The sequence below is a fragment of the Schistocerca gregaria genome, chromosome 11, assembly GCF_023897955.1.
Source record: "Schistocerca gregaria isolate iqSchGreg1 chromosome 11, iqSchGreg1.2, whole genome shotgun sequence".
Lineage (NCBI taxonomy): Eukaryota > Metazoa > Arthropoda > Insecta > Orthoptera > Acrididae > Schistocerca > Schistocerca gregaria.
This window is the reverse complement of record NC_064930.1, coordinates 149,198,217-149,225,533: the sequence shown is the minus strand read 5'-3', so window position 1 is coordinate 149,225,533 and position 27,317 is coordinate 149,198,217. Positions and strand designations below refer to the sequence as shown.

Genomic DNA, 27,317 nt, shown 5'->3' with positions numbered 1-27,317 from the left:
AGGCAAAGAACGAAGTGGTGGTGTTCGACGGGGATGTAGGCTTTCGCCCCTACTCTTCAACCTGTACATCCAGGAACCAATGATGGAATTAAAGGAAAGGTTCAGGAGTGGAATTCAAATTCAGGGTGAAAGGATATCGATGGTAAGATTAGACAGAGGTATTGCTACCCACAGTCAGCGCGAAGAATTATTACAGAGTGTGATGAATGGAATGGGAAGTCCAATGAGTACAGAATGTGGATTGAGAGAAAATCGAAGAAAGGCTGAAGTAAATGGTAGTAGCAGAAATGAGAACGGCGAGAAACGTAACATTAGGTTTGGTGCTCACAAAGTACACTAAGTTAAGGAATTGTGCTACCTAAGCGGCAAAATAACCCACGAGGAAGACACGGAAAGCGGACTAGCACCGCCAAAGAGGGCATTGTTGGCCGAGGCAAGTCTACCAGTGTCAAACCGTAGGCATTAATTTGAAGAAGGAATTTCTGAGAATGCCAATTTGGAGCACAAGGTTGTGTGGCAGTGAGTCTCGAACTGTGGAAAAACTGGAACTGAAGAGAATCAGAGCATTGGAGATGTGGTGCTACAGACGAATGTTGAAAATTAGGTAGATTGATGAGGTAAGGAGGAATGAGGAGGTTCTGCGCAGAATGGGAGAGGAATTTGTGGAAGAGAGTGACCATTAGAAGAGACAGGACGATTTTATTTATTTATTGTTCCGTGGGACCAAATTAAGGAGAAGTCTCTATGGTCATGGGACGAGTCAATACATGAAATTATAACACGATAGTAGAAACAGATAAAATGAAATACAAGAAACGTATTCAGGAGACAAGTTGTAAGTTTAAATAAAGAAAATGAACAATGTAACACTGGAATTTGCTTAACTTTTCAGCTCTTCCAGGAGCTCCACGACAGAATAGCAGTGAACCGTGAGGAAACTCTTCAGTTTAGACTTAAAAGCCTTTGAGCTACTGCTAAGATTTTTTGAGTTCTTGTGGTGTCGTATTGATAATGGATGCAGCAGAACAGCGAACTCCTTTCTGCACACGAGTCAAGGAAGTGCATTCCACATGCAGATTTGATTTCTGCCTAGTATTAACTGAGTGACAGCTGCTAACTCTTGGGGAATAAGCTAATATTGCTAACAACAAACGTCATTAAAGAAAATATATACTGTGAGGGCAATGTCGGAATTCCCAGACTATTGAATAGGGGTCGACAAGAGGTTGTCGAACTTACTCCACACACAGCTCGAACAGCCCGTTGTTGAGCCAAAAATACCCTTTTTGTATCAGAAGTATTAGCCCAAAAAAATAATACCATACGACATAAGCGTATGAAAATATGCGAAGTAGACTACTTTTCGTGTTGACGTGTCACTTATTTCAGATACTGTCCTAATGGTAAATAAAGCAGCATTTAGTTTCTGAACAAGATCCTGAACACGGGCTTTGCACGACAGCTTACTATCTATCCCAACGCCAAGGAACTTGAACTGTTCCGTCTCGCTTATAATATGCCCATTCTGTCTGATCAAAACATCATTTCTTGTTGAATTGTGAGTTAGAACCTGTAAAAACTGACTCTTACTGTGATTTAGCGTCAAATTCTTTTCCACAAGCCACTAACTTATTTCATGAAATTCATTATACAGGGTGATTCAAAAAGAATACCACTACTTCAGGAATTTAAAACTCTGCAACGACAAAAGGCAGAGCTAAGCACTATCTGTCGGCTAATTAAGGGAGCTATAAAGTTTCATTTAGTTGTACATTTGTTCGCTTGAGGCGCTGTTGACTAGCCGTCAGCGTCAGTTGATGCTAAGATGGCGACCGCGCAACAGAAAGCTTTTTGTGTTATTGACTACGGGAGGAGTGAATCGACGACAGTTGTTCAGCGTGCATTTCGAACGAAGTATGGTGTTAAACCTCCTGATACGTGGTATAAACAGTTTACAGAGAATGGGTGTTTCTGCAAAGGGAAAAGTTCTGGACGGCCTTCTTCGGAAGTGCTACTGTAACTGGACTACAGTATCTGGAGATGTTAGAGAATTGGCTGTTCCCTCAGCTCGAACAAGAAGCACAACGATTCATATTTCAGCAGGATGGAGCGCCACCACATTGGCAGTTATCTGTCCGTAACTACCTGAACGTCAACTACCCGAGGCGGTGGATCGTCCGCCAGGCAGCCCGTGACAGAGCACTTCATGACTGGCCTCCAAGAAGCCCTGATCTTACCCCCCTGCGATTTTTTCTTATGGGGGTATGTTAAGGATATGGTGTTTCGGCCACCTCTCCCAGCCACCATTCATGATTTGAAACGAGAATTAACAGCAGCTATCCAAACTGTTACGCCTGATATGCTACAGAGAGTGTGGAACGAGTTGGAGTATCGGGTTGATATTGCTAGAGTGTCTGGAGGGGGCCATATTGAACATCTCTGAACTTGTTTTTGAGTGAAAAAAAAAGCCTTTTTAAATACTCTTTGTAATGAAGTATAACAGAAGGTTATATTATGTTTCTTTCATTACACATTTTTAAAGTCGTGGTATTCTTTTTGAATGACCCTGCATATCACACACAAGATCCTTCAGTACCAAGTTGGTGTCATCAGCAAACAAATATTTTTGAATCACCTGTAATACTAGAAGGCATATCACTTATATAATAAATAAGAAACAGCAGTGGGCCCAGCACAGACCCTTGGGGAACGCCCCACTCAACATTGCAGCATTGGGACTGAACACAACTACCACTCTCAATATTGCCGAGAATTACCTTCTGCTTTCCGTTCTTAAAGTAAGAGGCGAACCACTTGTAAGCTGCTGCCCTTACTCCATAATGGTCCAACTTCGGCGGTAATTTTTTGGCGTCAACACAGTCAAAAGTCTTCGTTAAATCAGAGAAAACACCTAGCGTTCGCAACCTTTTATTTAATCCGTCCAAAACCTCACAGAGGAAAGAGAATATAGGATTTTCAGTTGTTTAAACCATTTCTAAAACCAAACTGTACCAACATCTGTTAAGACATCAGGGAATAACTTCCATGTTACTAGAGGTAAAACCTGTTGAGGAAGACAGAGATTGGGATATTCGCAGCAAATAATTGAGTACGCAGGTTTACGAGCGCTGCTGCGAGGTGAAGAGGTTGGCCGCGTGAGACCAGTCAGGAAAGTGACGACTCGGAAAGTCGCTGTGTGGTCGCACGCCCCTGTGAGTCTGGAAGTAACAGGAGGGGGCGAGAAGCGGGTGTGGGCTGCCCGACCGCCCCTGGGATGGTACCTGTGTCGCCACAGAGTTGAAGCTCTGACGGTCGGCTGGATGTTTGCCCCCTTTCCGTGTGTCCCCTTCGACTTCCTCTTCCGGCTGCGTACTCGGTGCGGCCGCTGCCACACTGCCGCCCTCATTACTGAACCCACCCTCACACACTTACAGCCAGCTCTTCTATTCACATTAGCGCCAGTTTCCTCGTACGGAAGGCACCGCTGCCAAAACGTTTGCTTACGCGACGACATTCTGATTCTAGGATGAGATTTTCACTCTGCAGCGGAGTGTGCGCTGATATGAAACTTCCTGGCAGATTAAAACTGTGTGCCCGACCGAGACTCGAACTCGGGACCTTTGCCTTTCGCGGACACGTGGTCTACCGTCTGAGCTACCCAGCCGTAGGCAGAGTTTTACTGCAGCTCGGTGCACTGTATCTGTTAATGTGTTTCTTTGACCTGATGTGATCAACTATGTCGCAACGTCCACCATGACTTATACTAATAAAACAGTCACATACGGAACGCTCTGCTTCCTAATCAAAACGAGTTTTCTGAATGAAATTACATTCCTTGGAATAACACTCACTGAACTTGGAGGCACATTTCGGCATTGCGTTTCACAGTACTGCAGCAATAATACCACTAATATGAGAAAAAACTGTTGCAGTTTGTCTGACAAAACGCCAACTACTACACCCTTCTGACAATGAGCGTGTGTGAGTAAGAGGCGCCACACTCGGACGGTTTCAGATCTCCTGTGTTCCAGTAATACAGCTTACTGTTTGTTGGCCAAGTACCGCCCAGAGTAAACTACTGCCCGAGAGTGTCCGTTCTGATACTGTGATTACTAGTGTGGGACAATGGAGGTTTTAGACAAATAAGCTAAAATACATTAATTGCTTGTCTTGTATTTCCTTTCATATAGCGATATCCCAAAAATTTTAGAAAGTTTCACGAAATGTATTTAAAAAATGAATTGCGGGACTTTCGAGCGTCCCGAAACGAATTTTCGGGACACCGGAACACAGGGATGAAAACCGGGACAATCTCGGTTTTCCGGGTCGTTTGGTCACCCTATTTTAGCGGTCATTCCTTTTCAAAATCATATGTTCATTGTACACACAAGATTCACTAAAACGTACGATGTTATTCGTTCCGTTCTTGGCAAGAGCTTCGATGACTTCGGTTTGGATGTCCATAGGTTGGTTAGGTTTAAGTAGTTCTAAGTTCTAGGGGACTGATGACCACAGCAGTTGAGTCCCATAGTGCTCAGAGCCATTTGAACCATTATTTGTTGTCTTTCGGCATCCCTAGAGATGTCGGTCGATCACGATACACTTGCGACTTCAGGTAACCCCAAAGCCAATAATGTCACGGACTGAGGTCTGGGGACCTGGGAGGCCGAGCATGACGAAAGTGGCGGCTCAGCACACGATCACCACCAAACGACGCGCGCAAGAGATCTTTCACGCGTCTGACATATGGGGTGGAGCGCCATACTGCATAAACATCGTACGTTCCAGCAGGTGTTTATCAGCCAGGCTGGGGATGATGCGATTCCGTAACATATCAGCGTACCTCTCACCCGTCACGGTAGCAGTTTTGCTGTCCAGCGCCATCTGTCGGACATTTTGTGAACTTTTTTTGTTCTAATAAAACCTCATGTCATTCCAAGCATGTGTGTCAATTCTTGCCTCTCTGTCTACATTATTCCGTGATTTATTAAGTTTTCAAATTTATACTGACATTTTGATCATCAGTTAATTAAATGATTAGATACAGGTTAATGTAAGCGCGACGTACGCCGTTGCAAATGTGAAATGCCGGTGCGTTAACGACAGGTGCATCTGCCAGAGACTCGGATGCAGTCGTGCAGTACAGATGGCGAGTTGAGGGATGGAGCTCCACGCCTGCTGCACTTTGGGCGTCAGTGCAGGGACGGTTTGTGCTCGACGTCACAGGCTCTGTGGGTGCCGTCCTGTGTGAACGTCACTGTAGCAGTCCGGGTTGCGTAGCCCCATGTGTGACGAATGCCTGTCTGCTCAGACACGTAAGGGTGCCACTAGACTTCCGTGGCAGCCTGCCACAGCTGTCTCTCTTTTGATAACTTGCGTGCGAGCTTGTATTTGTTTCTACCCTGAACAGGGGCCAGTTTCTAGGATGGCCTTGCGCTGTGCGTCTCAGGTATGACTTTCGAGGTTACTTTATTGAGGTTCTAATAATTGCACCACAGTGGCCTGTACTCCGCAGCGTGTATACGAACCGGGAAATCCGGGAAAAACCCTTGAATTTTTCCATCTGGGAGAAAACCGGGAAAAACTGGGGAGTTTTTCGGAATTCCGGGAGTTTTTCGGAATTCCGGGAGTTTTTCGGAATTCCGGGAGTTTTTCGGAATTCCGGGAGTTTTTCGGAATTCCGGGAGTTTTTCGGAATTCCGGGAGTTTTTCGGAATTCCGGGAATTTTTCGGAATTCCGGGAATTTTTCGGAATTCCGGGAATTTTTCGGAATTCCGGGAATTTTTTCATTGTTTTAGCTTTTAGTTAAATTTTTGTAATTTTGACTGCAGAATTGCTCTCTAGCAAAGAATGTTACTGCATCCTGCTACTGGAGAATGATACTGCAGCAATAAAATATAATCGAGAGGGGAAAAAATAAAACTTTAGTGGCAAAGGAAATGTGCAGTTTACAACAGCAAAAAACCGTGCACGCACAGGCGTCTGCAAATAGCAAAAGTATGTCGAATGCCGTAGGGCGCAGACTGTAATTCTTCGTAGCAATAAACTGCTTGCTACGAGCATGACGTCACAACTGTTCACATTAGGGTCGTTTGGCCAATTGGCAGCGGCCTGTTGCGCATGCGCATTTGACTCGCGTATAAGCGGTACCTTCTCCCGCTGCTTGGACTTTGGCTGTTAGCTGTACCAGCAGTAGCAGCAAGCAGCCAGATGCGAACGAGAGAAATTTTCTCGCGCGCCCTAGCTGCCAGATTCGCGCGTGCGCAGAGTTGCCTGAGTTGTAGTGGGGAGGGGGTTGGTCTCCACGTGAGCCGTGTTTACGTTAAGTGATTTCGCTGCTTCTCTTCGTGTACAGCTCCCATGTCAAATGAAAACAAAACGGATTTCTGTGGCCGGAAGCTATCAAGCGAATTAAAATACATTTACGGAATTACGGAGGGCAAAATATACACTCCTAGAAATGGAAAAAAGAACACATTGACACTGGTGTGTCAGACCCACCATACTTGCTCCGGACACTGCGAGACGGCTGTACAAGCAATGATCACACGCACGGCACAGCGGACACACCAGGAACCGCGGTGTTGGCCGTCGAATGGCGCTAGCTGCGCAGCATTTGTGCACCGCCGCCGTCAGTGTCAGCCAGTTTGCCGTGGCATACGGAGCTCCATCGCAGTCTTTAACACTGGTAGCATGCCGCCACAGCGTGGACGTGAACCGTATGTGCAGTTGACGGACTTTGAGCGAGGGCGTATAGTGGGCATGCGGGAGGCTGGGTGGACGTACCGCCGAATCGCTCAACACGTGGGGCGTGAGGTCTCCACAGTACATCGATGCTGTCGCCAGTGGTCGGCGGAAGGTGCACGTGCCCGTCGACCTGGGACCGGACCGCAGCGACGCACGGATGCAGGCCAAGACCGTAGGATCCTACGCAGTGCCGTAGGGGACCGCACCGCCACTTCCCAGCAAATTAGGGACACTGTTGCTCCTGGGGTATCGGCGAGGACCATTCGCAACCGTCTCCACGAAGCTGGGCTACGGTCCCGCACACCGTTATGGCGTCTTCCGCTCACGCCCCAACATCGTGCAGCCCGCCTCCAGTGGTGTCGCGACAGGCGTGAATGGAGGGACGAATGGAGACGTGTCGTCTTCAGCGATGAGAGTCGCTTCTGACTCGGTGCCAATGATGGTCGTATGCGTGTTTGGCGCCGTGCAGGTGAGCGCCACAATCAGGACTGCATACTGCCGAGGCACACAGAGCCAACACCCGGCATCGTGGTGTGGGGAGCGATCTCCTACACTGGCCGTACACCTCTGGTGATCGTCGAGGGGACACTGAATAGTGCACGGTACATCCAAACCATCATCGAACCCATCGTTCTACCATTCCTAGACCGGCAAGGGAACTTGCTGTTCCAACAGGACAATGCACGTCCGCATGTATCCCGTGCTCTAGAAGGTGTAAGTCAACTACCCTGGCCAGCAAGATCTCCGGATCTGTCCCCCATTGAGCATGTTTGGGACTGGATGACGCGTCGTCTCATGCGGTCTGCACGTCCAGCACGAATGCTGGTCCAACTGAGGCGCCAGGTGGAAATGGCATGGCAAGCCGTTCCACAGGACTACATCCAGCATCTCTACGATCGTCTCCATGGGAGAAAAGCAGCCTGCATTGCTGCGAAAGGTGGATATACACTGTACTAGTGCCGACATTGTGCATGCTCTGTTGCCTGTGTCTATGTGCCTGTGGTTCTGTCAGTGTGATCATGTGATGTATCTGACCCCAGGAATGTGTCAATAAAGTTTCCCCTTCCTGGGACAATGAATTCACGGTGTTCTTATTTCAATTTCCAGGAGTGTATATTATTAATTTCAGTTTTATGATTTTATTTTGTTTCCAAGTTAGTAGCAGTCAAACATTTGCAGAATAGTGAAGTTATTTTTGCAAGTTTGCTAAAGAAATTTGGCTTTATTAATCTTTCCGCCGAGGCAGTCATTTTATCCGAAACGAAGTGTTTCATTCTACAGTAGTGGCTAGTTCCAGCTGTTCGCTGAATTTCAAGTGCGCGTTATCATATTCTGCCATGTATGGCATTATGCCGTAATAAAGAACCAAAAATGAGATCGTAGAGTACTGTTACCCCAAGAAAATTCACATCCCAAAAACCACACTGAAAAGCTTAATATCAGATGGGACGTACTTCATTGTGCATCTGGAAAAAGCCAATTTGCACTTCATGCCGAGTTATGCATTTTAGTACGGTTTATGAAATTCCGATGCTCTTTGGAGTATCGTCTGATGCCCTGTTTCTTTTATGGTGTAATGTGAGCTCTCTCAGTGCTTTATAGACACGGACATGCGGGCTTCCTACACGAACAATAATGCCTGTTTTCTGGCGCTCTCTGGCAACTGGTAAATCGAACCTATTTCCAACAGTCTCCGGATAGTATTACGAACGGTAGTTAGAAAAGCGTTACTTTCAAAGTAAATTTCTTTTTACGCAGGACGAATTGTGTTACGTGTGAGAAAGAGGGATGGATATCTAAATCACAGAGCGTTCGAAACTGAGCAGTTTGAGGACCAGCCACTTACAAGAATTTGGAGCCGAGACATTTATGTCATAATTTTAAATTTACTGGCGCATTTGTGTGATGTATCTTAAAGTATAACACACGCAAAAAAAAGATCAATATTACACGTGAAAGCTTAGGTTCTGTTGTAGCGTGTTAATCTTAGAGACTAACATTGTATGTGAAAGCTTAGCTTTTCTTGTAGATACACGGTGCTGTGTACATTAATGTAAACCGTTAACTTTTCCTCTTGCGTGTTCGCGCTATGTAACCAGTGATCTTGCTATTGGGTGACTATAACACGTGTCATATGCTCAGAAAAGCTGCTGTCATCGGCTGGCGAGATCTCGTGGCTCGAGATATGACTCGCTTACAAAAGGACATGGCAACCTCGGTTCCAACGCTCCGGAAACTAACGCGCTATGTTTGGTCCAGTTCGAATTTATACTTTCGTAATACCAAAATATGCAGCGTATATTTTGCTGCAAATCAAAGGTCTTTCCAAAACTTCTCTCTCATTACATATATATAAAGTCTCTCCCAAACTTCATTGCCCCGTCATTTTTTCCCGGGAAGTTCTATGCGATTGTATAAAACATTAACCATTCAAAGGATTGATACGTTTTACAGTTCCGAGGGAAAATCTACGGAAAACCTACTGTCACTTAGCACAGAAAAAGTGTATTTTCGCCCGGGAAAAAGCATATTTTTTAAACGGGATATCCGGGAATTTTTTTCCTTGGCCCGTATACACCCTGACTCCGGCGAAGAATTGTGTTATGTTCAAGACCTTTGGTTTGTTGACGACTATCGGTAAGGCTTTGATAGCCTGCTATTCTGAGACCCACAGCGGAACGGAGGTTGTACGCCATCCTGCAATGTCCAACAAATAATACGAGCGTCGTAAGAATTGATTAATTATTCTGCAGCTGTTTCAGGTTTGGAAGAACTGTGGTACTATAAGCCTAATTGGGATGATTTAGTGTGTCAGTTTACGGACTCTTATAGAGAATATGTGTAAGGTGTGCAAACAGGTACTTTGATTTTAGGCAACGTCGTTATAGGCCACTGTGGTACAATTACTGGAACCTCAATAAAATAACCTCAAAAGTCATGCCTCAGACGCACAGCCAAAGGCCATCCTAGCTAATGACCTCACCGGTAGTGAGTGTAATATCTCTTTATATTCGATGAATTATTCTCATACAATTCTACCCTTGAATGACGGTTACTGATTTTCTGTCTTCATACTCGCAGAATCCATGCGCAAAGTAGTTTCATACAATAGCTATGCCACGAGCGCATAATTATTCTTTGTAGTACGCTCTCTGGTGGTTGTTAGGAAAATCCTTCCGAGGTTGTCTTCGTACCGATTAGTCTGAGCATTGTTTGAAGAATTGTAATGTGAATATTGAGATTTATGACAGATTTATTATATATAAGGTGTGTATTGGACATTAGAGAATTAATGATATTCATCGATATATTGCGTAGTTGTTAATCAGAAGGGAACTTCCGAAAGACTAGATCGAACTTGGATTTAATAATCCAAGAGCTCGTTTACTTCTTCGGAAGGTTAAACTTTATCAAAGCCAAATGTCCGCTCGATCTGAGGTTCCCCGACTGATTATACAACGCTCCCAAAATTACGGGGCATTTTATTTGTACAGATTGGCAGACTGCCGCAAAGCACGAGCCTGCAGAGAAGAAGAATCATCGCCTGATTTCATTCTATCAAGTAAAATTTCCCAATCAGTTTGAATGACTGAGTTATGACTGTGTTTCCTACTATGAATGATTGATTGCTCGTATGAATTGGGAACTACATAACTACATAATTACATAGATAGGAGGAAAAATTACATGATGTCCCCTGTTCAGGGCACAAACATATACAGGCTTGCACACAAGTAATCAAAAGAGAAACCGCATTGGCACTGTAAATGTTCCAATGAATTTTATTTGCATTTAAGGTGGTGGTTATTATTACCACGTTTGTATTATTTGTTGGACATTTCAGGATGGCATACAACCTGCGTTCCGCTGTGGGATTCAGAACAACAGACTATGAAACCTTTACCAATCATCAACAACAAACCCAAGATCACGAACGTAACACTGTTAGTTCTTCGCCGCAACACTGCCGTGCAGCACCGTGCGCGGCTGTCGCCCGACTCCTGCAGGACTCTGTGTGTGGCTGTCGTCCGTCTTGTGCAGCACACTGCGAGCTTGTTTGTTGCCCAAGTTGCATTGCAGCCCCCCTTCGCTGTGGCTGAACTTGCGTAGGGCCCAGTGTGATTGTTAGTCAATATGTGTAGAATCTTGTATGATTGTCACCTCCCTTCTGTAACACACTGTGTGATTGTCACCCGACTTGTGTACCACCGTGTGCCGTTGTCGTCCAAATTGGGTAGCACCTCTTCTTGGCCGTCGCCCAAGTTGGGTAGCACCGTATGTGATTGGTGCCATCATGTGAAGCACTGTGTCTGATTGTTACCTGACTTCTGTAAGACCTTGTGAGAAACCCATCCAATTTGTTTAACAGCCCATGACGGACCCACCTGACGTTTTAACATCCTGTGTCCTTCTCGACCAACTTTCGTTGAACCCTGTCTCATTGTCACCTGACTTCTGTAGCACCATGTGTATTCACCACCCAACTTGTGAAGAACCCTGTGTGATTGGTGCCATCATGTGAAGCGCTGTGTCTGATGGTTAACTAACTTCTGTAACACATTGTGCGAATCTCATCGAATTTGTCTAACACTCTATGACACACTCACCTCAAGTTTTTATCATCCTGTGACCTTGCCACCCAACTTGCGCAGAACCCTGTGTGATTGCCACCCAACTTGTGCAGAACCCTGTGTGATTGCCACCCAACTTGCGCAGAACCCTGTGTGATTGTCACCCAACTTGCGCAGAACCCTGTGTGATTGCCACCCAACTTGCGCAGAACCCTGTGTGATTGTCACCCAACTTGCGCAGAACCCTGTGTGATTGTCACCCAACTTGCGCAGAACCCTGTGTGATTGTCACCCAACTTGCGCAGAACCCTGTGTGATTGCCACCCAACTTGCGCAGAACCCTGTGTGATTGCCACCCAACTTGTGCAGAACCCTGTGTGATTGTCACCCAACTTGTGCAGAACCCTGTGTGATTGCCACCCAACTTGTGCGGAACCCTGTGTGGTTGCCGCCCAACTTGCGCAGAACCCTGTGTGGTTGCCGCCCAACTTGCGCAGAACCCTGTGTGATTGCCACCCAACTTGCGCAGAACCCTGTGTGATTGCCACCCAACTTGCGCGGAACCCTGTGTGGTTGCCGCCCGACTTGCCGTGTCGCACGACTTGCGCAGCGCCCTGTGCCATTGCCGCCAGGTGCCCGGCACGGCAGCAGAGCGCGGCGGGCCGGCCGCCCGCGCCGGAGCTCGCGGGATGACGTCACGCGCCGCCGCCGCCCCCGCCGACGCGCCCCCGCAGCCAGCGGCCGCCTCCGCCCCCGCCGCCCCCAGCGCAGAGGCCGGCCGGCGCGGCCGCAGCCTCTCCACCAGCACCGCCCCGCAGCCGCAGCACGTAGCACCCGCCGCCACACACCTCCAGTCGCCGGCAGCAGCGTAAGTACTCCGTTCACAGCGGGGCGGTAGTCTCGGAGACACCCCATCCGGGGCTGATCCCTGTTCACCTGCCACTACCGACGTTCACATACAACCTCGGTATCTACCAGTGCTACGCTTTCGTCCCCTGACACGATCAAACTCGTGTGTCAAATTGCCGTCCACTGTCAACAGGATCTCTCGACGAGGGTGCAGACGTAGCAGCCAACTTCGTGGAACTGAACCTCGCTTTTGAGGCAGCGCTCACTTTGTCCATATTCTAACAGTACCACCACTTGCAAAGTAGGTTAGAAATCAGATTAATAATGTCGCTCACGCAGCATATTTTCGCTTTATCGAGCAACAACAAAGTTATTGACTGTGGATAGCATCGTCAAAATGGAAATAATGAAGTCACTGTAAAAAAAAGTCAATAATTTTGGCACTTATCTTGAATGAATTCCCACCCAGATCTCGTCGAAGTTGTTATGGCTCATCTTGTCGATTCTAGGGTGATTCCACTTTGACTGCTAGAAGATCGAGATCTGTATTTTAGCAATATTTGAAGACCTAACAAATGAGTTTTTCGGGAAATGCTTAATGATCAAACTATCCCAGATCAGAACAGTGGTGTGGTAGAAATTATTTTTGACTTGGTGTTCACGATCCACATTTTTATTAAAGAGATTGCATTAGATTAGTACTTGTTCCACAGACCATGAATACGACATTTCGTAATGATATGGAACGTGTCAGCTTAATAAAAGGTGTCTGTACAAGATATTACATTCGACAAAATATTACATCACACTTTTTTTGCCATTAAGAAATTCTTTTAATTTCCTTTTAAATACTATATGGCTATCTGTCAGACTGTTGATGCTATTAGGTAAGTGACCAAAGACTTTTGTGGCAGCATAATTTACCCCCTTCTGAGCCAAAGTTAGATTTAACCTTGAGTAGTGTAAATCATGCTTTCTCCTAGTGTTGTACCCACGTTCACTGCTGTTACATAAGAATTCGTTCGGATTGTTAATGGCAAATTTCATATGTGAATATATATTTTTTGTGAGGCTACAGTGAGAATTTAAGGACATTGGACCTGGATAAACTGAAAGAGACAGAGGTTGTACAGAGTTTCAGGGAGAGCATAAGGGAACAATTGATAAGAATGGGGGAATGAAATAAGGTAGAGGAAGAATGGGTAGCTCTGAGGGATGAAGTAGTGAAGGCAGCAGGGGATCAAGTAGGTAAAAAGACGAGGGCTAGTAGAAATCCTTGGGTGACAGAAGAAATATTGAATTTAATTGATGAAAGGAGAAAATATAAAAATGCAGTAAATGAAGCAGGCAAAAAGCAAAACAAACCTCTCAAAAATGAGATCGACAGGAAGTGCAAAATAGCTAAGCAGGGATGGCTGGAAGACACATGTAAGGATGTAGAGGCTTATCTCACTAGGGGTAAGATAGATACTGCCTACAGGAAAATTAAAGAGACCTTTGGAGAAAAGAGAACCACTTGTATGAATATCAAGAGCTCAGATGGAAACCCAGTTCTAATCAAAGAAGGGAAAGCAGGAAGGTGGAAGGAGTATATAGAGGGTCTTTACAAGGGCGATGTACTTGAGGACAATATTACGGAAATGGAAGAGGATGTAGATGAAGATGAAATGGGAGAAACGATACTGCGTGAAGAGTTTGACAGAACACTGAAAGACGTCAGTCGAAACAAGGCCCCGGGAGTAGACAACATTCCATTGGAACTACTGACGGCCTTGGGAGAGCCAGTCATGACAAAACTCTACCAGCTGGTGAGCAAGATGTATGAGACAGGCGAAATACCCTCAGACTTCAAGAAGAATATAATAATTCCAATCCCAAGGAAAGCAGGTGTTGACAGATGTGAAAATTACCGAACAATCAGTTTAATAAGCCACAGCTGCAAAATACTAACGCGAATTCTTTGCAGACGAATCGAAAAACTAGTAGAAGTCGACCTCTGGGAAGATCAGTTTGGATTCCGTAGAAATGTTGGAACACGTGAGGCAATACTGACCCTACGACTTACCTTAGAAGCTAGATTAAGGAAGGGCAAACCTACGTTTCTAGCATTTGTAGACTTAGAGAAGGCTTTTGACAATGTTGACTGGAATACACTCTTTCAAATTCTAAAGGTGGCAGGGGTAAAATACAGGGAGCGACAGGCTATTTACAATTTGTACAGAAACCAGATGGCAGTTATAAGAGTCGAGGGGCATGAAAGGGAAGCAGTGGTGGGGAAGGGAGTGAGACAGGGTTGTAGCCTCTCCCAGATGTTATTCAATCTGTATATTGAGCAAGCAGTGAAGGACACGAAAGAAAAATTCGGAGTAGGTATTAAAATCCATGGAGAAGAAATAAAAACTTTGAGGTTCGCCGATGACATCGTAATTCTGTCAGAGACAGCAAAGGACTTGGAAGAGCAGTTAAACGGAATGGACAGTGTCTTGAAAGGAGGGTATAAGATGAACATCAACAAAAGCAAAACGAGGATAATGGAATGTAGTGGAATTACGTCGAGTGATGCTGAGGGAATTAGATTAGGAAATGAGACACTTAAAGTAGTATAGGAGTTTTGCTGTTTGGGTAGCAAAATAATTGGTGACGGTCGAAGTAGATAGGATATAAAATGTAGACTGGCAATGGCAAAGAAAGCGTTTCTGAAGAAGAGAGATTTGTTAACATCGAGTATAGATTTAAGTGTCAGCAAGTCGTTTCTGAAAGTATTTGTATGGAGTGTAGCCATGTATGGAAGTGAAACGTGGACGATAAATAGTTTGGACAAGAAGAGAATAGAAGCTTTCGAAATGTGGTGCTTCAGAAGAATACTGAAGATTAGATGGGTAGATAACGTAAGGTATTGTATAGGATTGGGGAGAAGAGGAGTTCGTGACAACTTGACAAGAAGAAGGGACTGGTTTGTAGGACATGATCTGAGGCATCAAGGGATCACCAGTTTAGTATTGGAGGGCAGCGTGGAGGGTAAAAATCGTAGAGGGAGGCCAAGAGATGAATACACTAAGCAGATTCAGAAGGATGTAGGTTGCAGTAGGTACTGGGAGATGAAGAAGCTTGCACAGGACAGAGTAGCAAGTCTCAGGACTGAAGACCACAACAACAGCAACAATGATGTATGTGTGTGTGTGTGTGTGTGTGTGTGTGTGTGTGTTGTATTTATTAACCTTATCAGAGAACTCTGGGAGCCTGTGCACCGAGCTAGGACTAGGTACGAGACTGTGACAACAGAAGCGATCTCGGTTCGCTGAGTTGTTCTGATTTCGCAGACCGTTGCGTCCACCCCACTGAGCCGCGTACAGCCATCACGTGAGTTTCGAAAGCGCCTTCAGTGAGGTTATGTTCTTGTTGTGTGTTGCGGAAATGGAAGAGCACAATTTAGAGCAACTTTATGCCGTCAAGTTTGGTGTTGAAGTTTGCAAATCCAGGAGTGTGATCTCTGAGAAGTTGGATACGGCCTGTGGGAACATTCCGTATCGAGAGCGCCAGTTTCGGATGGCCGGGAACGCGATGAAGATGGACCTCGCACAGGGAGGCCTTCACAGTCAGAAGCCGACGAGGGCGTCGGCGTTCCGTAATAAGGGTGAGTGGCGGCCTTCGCTGTACAAAGGTCGGACATTTCCGACAAGGGGATGCTCCAGATCCATCACGGAACTTCTGACCTGAAAAGCCGTTCCTGCCGCTCCACACTGGCTCCCTGGTCAGCTGACCTGACCGAGCAGTGGTCAGCGCACACTGGACTGACATTGGGGGGGGGGGGGGGGGGGGGGTGGCGGTTCAAACCCGCGTCCGACTTTCCTGATTTCCGTTTTCTGTGGTTTCAGGCAGAGCAGGGGTGGCTTCTTTGAAAGGGCACGGCCAATTCGCTTCCCCATCCTTCCCTGATCGTAATCGCATGTGGCCGACGAACTCGCAGTTCGGTGTCCCCCCAAAACCAACCAGCCACCTGATCTGAGTCCTTGCCACTGTTTTGTTTTCCGCATATTGAAAAATGTCGCAAGAGGACGTCATTTTGCGTCTTTGGAGAAGATTCAAAACAATGTGACCGACATGCTAAAGGTCCTGCCTTTGAGCTGTGCCACCGAGACTGACAACGGCTACTCCTCCGCTATATATACCAGGTGTAGAAGCATGAAACCGCAATTTGCTTGCAATAATTACACGTCCGTTGTCTGAAACTGACAATCACTATTTTATCGAAAATAATCTCCATTGCTATTTATACATTCCTCCCACCTCTGGCAGGCTGTGAATGCTGCGCCGAAAAAAAGTTCTTCTTTTGAAGCGAACCAGTAAGGCCGCCATCGTGATGCTGTTAATAGAACTTGGATTCATCCGAAAAAATGACGTTTTGCCATTCGTGCACCCAGGTTCGTCGTTTCGAATACCATCGCAGGCGCTCCCGTCTGTGATGCAGCGTCAAGAGTAACCGCAGCCACGGTCTCCGAGCTGATAGTCCGTGCTGCTGCAAACGTCGTCGAACTGTTCGTGCAGATGGTTGTTGTCTTTCAAACGTCCCCATCTGTTGACTCAGGGATCGAGACGTGGCTGCACGATCCGTTACAGCCGTGCGGCTAAGATGCCTGTCATCTCGACTGCTAGTGATACGAGGCCGTTGGGATCCGGCACGGCGTTCCGTATTACCCTCCTGAACCCACCGATTCCGTATTCTGATAACAGTCATTGGATCTCGACCAACGCGAGCAGCAGTGTAGCGATACGATAAACCGCAATCGCGATAGGCTACAATCCGACCTTTATCAAAGTCGGAAACGTGACGGTTCGCATTTCTCGTCCTTACACGAGGCATCACAACAACGTTTCACCAGGCAACGCTGGTCAACTGCTGTTTGTACATGAGAAATCGGTTGGAAACTTTCCTCATGTCAGCACGTTGTAGGTGTCGCCAACGGCGAATGCTCTGAAAAGCTAATCATTTGCATATCACAGCATCTTCTTCCTGTCGGTTAAATTTGGCGTATGTAGTACGTCATCTTCGTGGTGTAGCTGATAACCGGACGAGCCAGGACTGGAGAATAAGCCACATGCCCTGGTATTTCCCAACTGAACGCCCCTATCGTTTCCCTCACCCGTTTTGCTGTGTGACGAGGCGTTGTCGTGGAGCTATATGACTGTGTTGCCTTTTCCATATGCCGGTCGGTTTTCACGTAATGCTCCATTTAAATCCATCATTTACTGTTGCGAGCGATCAGTGTTAACGGTTTCACCTGGTTTTAGCAGCTCGTAATAGATTGCACACTTCTGATCCCACCAAGCAGAGAGCATTGTCTTGTTTCCATAGCGATTTTGTGTGACAGTGGATGCCGATGGTTTGCATGGCTTCATCCACGATTTGCGACGCTTAGGATTCATTTTTCATCATCTACCACTATTCGATATATATATATATGTGATGCCACTTTATCACGGGAGAATTATATATTTTTATTTTTATGATTATATTTTTTATGATTTTGGTTGGGGTGGCTTTAAATATTGTGGGCTAACTCGAGACTTTTAATTAACTTATACTGCGATAACACTGGTACGTAAATCGGCTGCTGCGAAGTACGTACGATATAATAATTTTTAACCGCAACGCGCGAATCACCGCCTTCTAATAAATAGCGCTGCCATTTATAGAAGAAAATATGCCTATTCTTACGCAAAATGTAATTATTAATACGGCCTCAGGGGCTACTGGTCATTTATGTACCAAATGTCACAAACATCAACTGAGATATCGCGAAACTTGTTGAATTGTAATGATTTTTATTGTTTCTTGTTCATTATTTGCAAGGCAATCCGGGAGAGAATTTCGTCTGCCGTTAGGCGGCCAAATTGGAACATACTGTACTCATTCAGCGCTGTGGATTTTAGTAACTGAAATTTATTACTGCGCTTTTTAACTTTGAAATTAATGAAAGATCAAAATTGAGAAGTCTCTAGTATTTACATTTCATAACATGAATTGCCAGCGTAATAGCCAACTAAATCCTGCTATGGGAGATGAGCTCCCTACACTACGAATTTCTGTAAGAATTTGGTTAATTATAATTAATGGTTGCGATCTTGAGAGGTGACAACTAAGTCAATAATACACACTTTCCAATAACAATTACAAGTATATTTTGCTAAATTACAAGCAAACTTACATTAAATATTATCCAGCGCTACAATGGCGGCCTACCTCTAGACGAAACAAAAACAGGAGAGCTTTCCATAAAGCAATAGTCTCTGGTGATGTTCATTTTCATTAAACAGATAAAAAAGAACTTTCTTTTAGTTTTATATCACATCGCTGTTTGTGTTTTTTCGGTGGTATTATTTAACTTTTTTAATCTTTCTTATACATAGCGCACACACATACAGTCCTGAAATAATTTATAATTCACAAGTCGCACAGCAAAAAGTTCCTTTCCCTTTCTCCAGATGTCCATTTATGTGACGTACCGTCACAACGAGCAGGATTTCACAAGCGGTCTTTCGATTCGCTTGCCTTTCATTCAGTTCATGCGCAACTCAACCCCTTACCCGTAGCTTTCACGCGAAGAGAAACGGCGCCCAGCGTCACATTCAGTTGCTGTTGTGTCTCAGTATCACGTTCGTCCAGTAAGGCCTGCATTTCGGTGTCGTCGAAGTCTTTCGGTCGTTTGCGCGCACGTCGTTTCTCACGTCAAAATCACGACTTTTCAATTGTTTGAACCGCTCGAAACACCGCGTTTTCCCTACAGCACGTTTGCCGAAAACTTGGACAAGCGTTCGATGCGGTGGGCAGCAGTTTTCTCCAAATGATAACAGAAAACCAACGCTGTCCGCAAATCGTCGTTCGTAATCACAAAATTGGACACGTTCACGGGTTTGGAACAGACGCGGCTGGGTTACTGTGTGACGACATTCATCGTAAGCCGCTGCAGGGAGCAGAGGGCCCTACGTATATATTGAAACATTATCATACAATGTAGTTCATGAAATAAGTTCGTGGCTTGTCGAAAAGTATTTGATGCTAAATCACAGTAAGAGTCAGTTTTTACTGGTTCTAACTCACAATTCAACAGGAACTGATGTTTTGATCAGACAGAATGGGCATATTATAAGCGAGACGGAACAGTTAAAGTTCCTTGGCGTTCGGATGGATAGTAAGCTGCCGTGGAAAGCCCGTGTTCAGGATCTTGTTCAGAAAGTAAATGCTGCTTTATTTACCATTAGGACAGTATCTGAAATAAGTGACAGTTGAACACGAAAAGTAGTCTACTTCGCATATGTTCATACGGTTAATTCTTCTGGTTCAAAAAGGGTATTTTTGGCTCAAAAACGGGCTGTTCGAGCTATATGTGGTGTAAGTCCGAGAACCTCTTGTCGACCCCTATTCAATAGTCTGGGAAGTCTGACATTGCCCTCACAGTATATATTTTCTTTAATGACGTTTGTTGTTAGCAATATTAGCTTATTCCGAAGAGTGAGCAGCTTTCACTCAGTCAGTACTAGGCAGAAGTCAAATCTGCACGTGGAATGCACTTCCTTGACTCTTGTGCAGAAAGGAGTTCGCTGTTCTGCTGCATCCATTATCAACACGACGCCACAAGAACTCAAAAAATCTTAGCAGTAGCTCAAACGCTTTTAAGTCTAAACTGAAGAGTTTCCTCACGGTTCACTGCTATTCTGTCGTGGAGCTCCTGGAAGAGCTGAAAAGTTAAGCAAATTCCAGTGTCACAGTGTTGATTTTTTTTTATTTAAACTTACGAATTGTCGCCTGAATACGTTTCTTGTATTTCATTTTATCTCTTTCCACTATCGTGTTATAATTTCATGTATTGACTCGTTCCATGACCACGGAGACTTCTCCTTAATTTGGTCCCACGGAAGTATAAATAAATAAATAAAAAATAAATACGCTGACGTCTAGCACCATCTATAGGGAAGTTCCGGTTTCATCTCTTCTACACCTGGTAGGCGCCGAACGGAACCACTTCGAACGAGACACTGTTGTTGTTTCAATAAAGTAAACTTTAATTTTAAAAAAAGTTAGTCTCATTACGTTTTTTCGCTCACCTCGTACAGCCCTTAAATAATCGAAATGTGCTCCAGATCTCAGATTCCTCAAAGTTGTAGATAAATAATGCGACAGGCAACAGAGTATTGTTTCACAAACACATTTGTAAAGAGTAAAACTCGATTGTCAAGCCGGTTGTCACACAAAATTTCCCTCAAACACACCAGCTTGTGTGATTAACAAGTCAAACAGAACACTTAGAGTGCCAGATAATTTGGCAAACAGGTAGAGTTTGACATACTGTTTGAGAGTCTACAGGTGCCTTTAGAACCATTCTCAAACACATGAATATAAATAACTTTGAGAAGTACAACAGATAAACATGGTATAATATTACGATGATTTGAATAAATGAAATACACAATATATGGTATGCGATACTTATGCACAAGTGAGCTTAGTCATGCACCGATGTAACGAAATCAACAGCGCTACCAGTGTTCTTAAACGGCAGAATCGACTTAATCTGCTACAGCATGTGGAGATAACGTGGCTTTGTGACGCCTCCTAGACATAATCCGGGCAGCTAAATAAAGAGCCACACGGCCTGCAGATAACTGCAGAATCTTGAGATTGCCAAACGAATCTGACGCGGCAAGGAATACGTGAAGCGCTTACCCGCCTTAACGAGAGGTTAGACTTGTCGAAAAATTCGTTTTACTGAGATACAAATTAGCGAGAGTCGACTGTAGTCATGTGTAAACTTCACAAAGTGACTTGCCACCATAGTTCCGATGCCGCAGCCTTCCCAACTATGGACACAAAGAACTTCGCCTGCGTTGTTGTTGTTGTTGTTGTTGTTGTTGTCTTCAGTCCTGAGACTGGTTTGATGCAGCTCTCCATGCTACTCTATCCTGTGCAAGCTTCTTCATCTCCCAGTACGTACTGCAACCTACATCCTTCTGAATCTGCTCAGTGTATTCATCTCTTGGCCACCCTCTACGATTTTTACCCTCCTCGCTGCCCTCCAATGCTAAATTGGTGATCCCTTGATGCCTCAGAACATGCCCTCCCAACCGTTCCCTTCTTCTAGTCAAGTTGTGCCACAAATTACTCTTCTTCCCAATTCTGTTCAATATCTCCTCATTAGTTATGTGATCTACCCATCTAATCTTCAGCATTCTTCTGTAGCAGCACATTTGGAAAGCTTCTATTCTCTTCCTGCCCAAACTAGTTATCGTCCACGTTTCACTTCCATACATGGGTACACTCCATACAAGTACTTTCAGGAACGTCTTCCTGACATTTAAATCTATACTCGATGTTAACAAATTCCTCTCCTTCAGAAACGCCTTCCTTGGCATTGCCAGTCTACATTTTATATCCTCTCTACTTTGACCATCATCAGTTATTTTGTTTCCCAAATAGCAAAACTTCTTTACTACTTTAAGTATCTAATTTCCTAATTTAATTCCCTCAGCATAACCTGACTTAATTCGACTACATTCCATTATCCTCGTTTTGCTTTTGTTGATGTTCATCTTATACCCTCCTTTCAAGACACTGTCCATTCCGTTCAATTGCTCTTCCAGGTCCTTTGCTGTCTGTGACAGAAATACAATGTCATCGGCGAACAAAGTTTTTATTTCTTCTCCATGGATTTTAATACCTACACCAAATTTTTCTTTTGTTTCCTTTACTGCTTGCTCAATATACAGATTGAATAACATCGGGGAGAGGCTACAACCCTGTCTCACTCCTTTCCCAACCACTGCTTCCCTTCCATGCCCTTCGACTATTACAACTGCCGTCTGGTTTCTGTACAAATTGTAAATAGCTAATTGCATATTGGACGCGAAAGTCCTGTTTCCATTTCAAATACAAATTCCTTATTATCGGTTTTTTTTATGAAAGACTGTTCATAAAAGTTGTTTAAATTAAGAAAGCAGAACAAAACAATTTAGTTTTTTAAAGCAAAAATGGGAAACCAAATTCTCTTTATTGGGACTATGTGCTTCGCTTTATACCACAGAGGTACAGAAGTACCGTAGAATCCCGAGATACAATCATTTTCACAGCGTCGAGCACATCATACAGATGCTGCATTTCTACATTTGCCGCTGTACCATTGCAATATGAACCCTGCAGAAGTGACCTGGAGCCAAGTTGCGGGATTTAGCCCGAGAAGCAACAAGACTGTTATAGCTGCCAGACCTACCGCAATTAGCGCACGCAGCTTTTTCACACTTCCCGGCCGAACGCTGGCGGGATGTACAATAGAAAGGCTCGTCATAGAATAAAAAGACAAAATGCCGCTCCTGATTGGCTTCGTGGATTCTCTGTTGTCCATAGGCTCCTTACCTAAGTAGCAGGTGACACTCCCAGAACTGAAATGTATTTCTCGGACTCGGATAAGGAAGGAGCCAACAAATTATCAGACGAAAGGAATACCTTCAGTGGCTTCAATATTTAACTATGCGGTGAAATCCTTCAGTAGTCTCTTACGTTACACGCAGCTTATGCAAAAAAATTTCCCTGTGGTGCAGTCAGGAATATTGATCATTCTTGTATTTAATTACAACAGTACGTTAACTGGAAACGATAACGTGATGCGGTTTTTGCCCAGTCGGCTAAGGAGCGTATTGTGGGAGCTTGGCAGTGTATTATTTCATTCTGCTTGAAAACTGAATAACATTCGGAGCTGTACCATGTGACCGGCCATTCCTGTAAAAGTTAAACGCGCCGGTAAAGCTGTTGTCCCGTACTGCCGCGAGCGTAACGCACAGCTCAAAACCTACCCTGCACCGTCGCACTTGACAGCACTCGAGGCAGCTTGACTGCAGTCCCACGTGAAACGAAAATCCAATGGGGTTCAAGCAAACGCGGAAGAATACAGAGTGCAATGTTTATGTCAGGTTTGTTCTTAACGATGAGCTGATAATATCGTGTGCAGCGTTGTCCGACCAACTTCCCGACAGACGATAGCCTGCTTCGTGTGCGCCCAAAAAGATACGCTCTTGAAAATGGCCGATGTGATACATAACGAGGCACAGCTTCTACAGGTGGAATTCCGCGTTTTTTTTTTGTTTTATTTTTTTTTTCCAGGCATCGGTCTTCTCATATATATTCACGTATGATATTTGTTGTTAACAATCCAAACGAATTCAAGAGTAATAGCAGTGTACATGGCTACAACACTAGGACAAAGGATGATCTTCACTACTCAAGGTTAAATCTAACTTTGGCTGCCGGCCGGATTGGCCGAGCGGTTCTAGGCGCTTCAGTCCGGAACCGCGCTGCTGCTACGGTCGCAGGTTCGAGTCCTGCCTCGGGCATGGATGTGTGTGCTGTCCTTAGGTTAGTTAGGTTTAAGTAGTTCTAAGTCTAGGGGACGGATGACCTCAGATGTTAAGTCCCATAGTGCTTAGAGCCATTTCAACCAATTTTTGTTTTCGTAACACATGTGCTATCATCCTGTCACATCTTCTTGTCAGTGTTTTCCATATATTCCTTTTTCTCTCCGATTCTGCTCAGAACCTCCTCATCCCTTACGTTTAATTGTTGTTGTTGTTGTTGTCTTCAGTCCTGAGACTGGTTTGATGCAGCTCTCCATGCTACTCTATCCTGTGCAAGCTGCTTCATCTCCCAGTACCTACTGCAACCTACATCCTTCTGAATCTGCTTAGTGTACTCATCTCTCGGTCTCCCTCTACGTTTTTTACCCTCCACGCTGCCCTCCAATGCTAAATTTGTGATCCCTTGATGCCTCAAAACATGTCCTACCAACCGATCCCTTCTTCTAGTCAAGTTGTGCCACAAACTTCTCTTCTCCCCAATCCTATTCAATACCTCCTCATTAGTTACGTGCTCTATCCACCTTATCTTCAGTATTCTTCTGTAGCACCACATTTCGAAAGCTTCTATTCTCTTCTTGTCCAAACTAGTTATCGTCCATGTTTCACTTCCATACATGGCTACACTCCAAACAAATACTTTCAGAAACGACTTCCTGATACATAAATCTATATTCGATGTTAACAAATTTCTCTTCTTCAGAAACGCTTTCCTTGCCATTGCCAGTCTACATTTTATATCCTCTCTACTTCGACCGTCATCAGTTATTTTACTTCCTAAATAGCAAAACTCCTTTACTACTTTAAGTGTCTCATTTCCTAATCTAATTCCCTCAGCATCACCCGATTTAATTTGACTACACTCCATTATCCTCGTTTTGCTTTTGTTGATGTTCATCTTATATCCTCCTTTCAAGACACTGTCCATTCCGTTCAACTGCTCTTCCAAGTCCTTTGCCGTCTCTGACAGAATTACAATGTCATCGGCGAACCTCAAAAGTTTTTACTTCGTCTCCATGAATTTTAATACCTACTCCAAACTTTTCTTTTGTTTCCTTTAGTGCTTGCTCAATATACAGATTGAATAACATCGGGGAGAGGTTACAACCCTGTCTCACTCCTTTCCCAAGCACTGCTTCCCTTTCATGCCCCTCGACTTTTATGACTGCCATCTGGTTTCTGTACAAATTGAAAATAGCCTTTCGCTCCCTGCATTTTACCCCTGCCACCTTTAGAATCCCCCCCATGAACCATGGACCTTGCCGTTGGTGGGGAGGCTTGCGTGCCTCAGCGATACAGATGGCCGTACCGTAGGTGCAACCACAACGGAGGGGTATCTGTTGAGAGGCCAGACAAACGTGTGGTTCCTGAAGAGGGGCAGCAGCCTTTTCAGTAGTTGCAGGGGCAACAGTCTGGATGATTGACTGATCTGGCCTTGCAACATTAACCAAAACGGCCTTGCTGTGCTGGTACTGCGAACGGCTGAAAGCAAGGGGAAACTACAGCCGTAATTTTTCCCGAGGACATGCAGCTTTACTGTATGATTAAATGATGATGGCATCCTCTTGGGTAAAATATTCCGGAGGTAAAATAGTCCCCCATTTGGATCACCGGGCGGGGACTACTCAAGAGGACGTCGTTATCAGGAGAAAGAAAACTGGCGTTCTACGGATCGGAGCGTGGAATGTCAGATCCCTTAATCGGGCAGGTAGGTTAGAAAATTTAAAAAGGGAAATGGATAGGTTAAAGTTAGATATAGTGGGAATTAGTGAACTTCGGTGGCAGGAGGAACAAGACTTCTGGTCAGGTGACTACAGGGTTATAAACACAAAATCAAATAGGGGTAATGCTGGAGTAGGTTTAATAATGAATAGGAAAATAGGAATGCGGGTAAGCTACTACAAACAGCATAGTGAACGCATTATTGTGGCCAAGATAGATACGAAGCCCACACCTACTACAGTAGTACAAGTTTATATGCCAACTAGCTCTGCAGATGATGAAGAAATTGAAGAAATGTACGATGAAATGAAAGAAATTATTCAGATAGTGAAGGGAGACGAAAATTTAATAGTAATGGGTGACTGGAATTCGAGTGTAGGAAAAGGGAGAGAAGGAAACATAGTAGGTGAATATGGATTGGGGCTGAGAAATGAAAGAGGAAGCCGCCTAGTAGAATTTTGCACAGAGCACAACTTAATCATAGGTAACACTTGGTTTAAGAATCATGAAAGAAGGTTGTATACGTGGAAGAACCCTGGAGATACTAAAAGGTATCAGATAGATTATATAATGGTAAGACAGAGACTTAGGAACCAGGTTTTAAGTTGTAAGACATTTCCAGGGGCAGATGTGGACTCTGACCACAATCTATTGGTTATGACCTGTAGATTAAAACTGAAAAAACTGCAAAAATGTGGGAAATTAAGGAGATGGGACCTGGATAAACTGAAAGAACCAGAGGTTGTACAGAGTTTCAGGGAGAGCATAAGGGAACAATTGACAGGAATAGGGAAAAAAATACAGTAGAAGAAGAATGGGTAGCTCTGAGGGATGTAGTAGTGAAGGCAGCAGAGGATAAAGTAGGTAAAAAGACGAGGGCTGCTAGAAATCCTTGGGTAACAGAAGAAATATTGAATTTAATTGATGAAAGGAGAAAATATAAAAATGCAGTAAATGAAGCAGGCAAAAAGGAATACAAACGTCTCAAAAATGAGATCGACAGGAAGTGCAAAATGGCTAAACAGGGATGGCTAGAGGACAAATGTAAGGATGTAGAAGCTTATCTCACTAGGGGTAAGATCGACACTGCCTACAGGAAAATTAAAGAGACCTTTGGAGAGAAGAGAACCACGTGTATGAATATCAAGAGCTCAGATGGCAGCCCAGTTCTAAGCAAAGAAGGGAAGGCAGAAAGGTGGAAGGAGTATATAGAAGGTTTATACAAGGGCGATGTACTTGAGGACAATATTATGGAAATGGAAGAGGATGTAGATGAAGACGAAATGGGAGATACGATACTGCGTGAAGAGTTTGACAGAGCACTGAAAGACCTGAGTCGAAACAAGGCCCCCGGAGTAGACAACATTCCATTAGAACTACTGACGGCCTTGGAACAACCAGTCCTGACAAAACTCTATCAGCTGGTGAGCAAGATGTATGAGACAGGCGAAATACCCTCAGACTTCAAGAAGAATATAATAATTCCAATCCCAAAGAAAGCAGGTGCTGACAGATGTGAAAATTACCGAACTATCAGTTTAATAAGCCACGGCTGCAAAATACTAACGCGAATTCTTTACAGACGAATGGAAAAACTGGTAGATGCAGACCTCGGGGAGGATCAGTTTGGATTCCGTCGAAATGTTGGAACACGTGAGGCAATACTGACCTTACGACTTATCTTAGAAGAAAGATTAAGAAAAGGCAAACCTACGTTTCTAGCATTTGTAGACTTAGAGAAAGCTTTTGACAATGTTGACTGGAATACTCTTTTTCAAATTCTAAAGGTGTCAGGGGTAAAATACAGGGAGCGAAAGGCTATTTATAATTTGTACAGAAACCAGATGGCAGTCATAAGAGTCGAGGGGCATGAAAGGGAAGCAGTGGTTGGGAAAGGAGTGAGACAGGGTTGTAGCCTCTCCCCGATGTTATTCAATCTGTATATTGAGCAAGCAGTAAAGGAAACAAAAGAAAAATTCGGAGTAGGTATTAAAATGCATGGAGACGAAGTAAAAACTTTGAGGTTCGCC

At 44.5% G+C, this 27,317-nt stretch overlaps 1 protein-coding gene across 2 annotated transcripts in view; it reads left to right on the top strand.

The window, feature by feature from the left end:
- Positions 1–27,317, top strand: part of LOC126295476 (tyrosine-protein phosphatase non-receptor type 11-like) — a 308,013-nt gene that overhangs the window by 62,789 nt on the left and 217,907 nt on the right. For both annotated transcript variants that reach the window (XM_049988023.1, XM_049988022.1), the window contains exon 2: positions 11,952–12,187. In XM_049988023.1, the coding sequence (XP_049843980.1) occupies positions 12,009–12,187 (179 nt within the window). In that variant the 5' untranslated portion in view covers positions 11,952–12,008. The remainder of the gene's footprint in view (positions 1–11,951; positions 12,188–27,317) is intronic.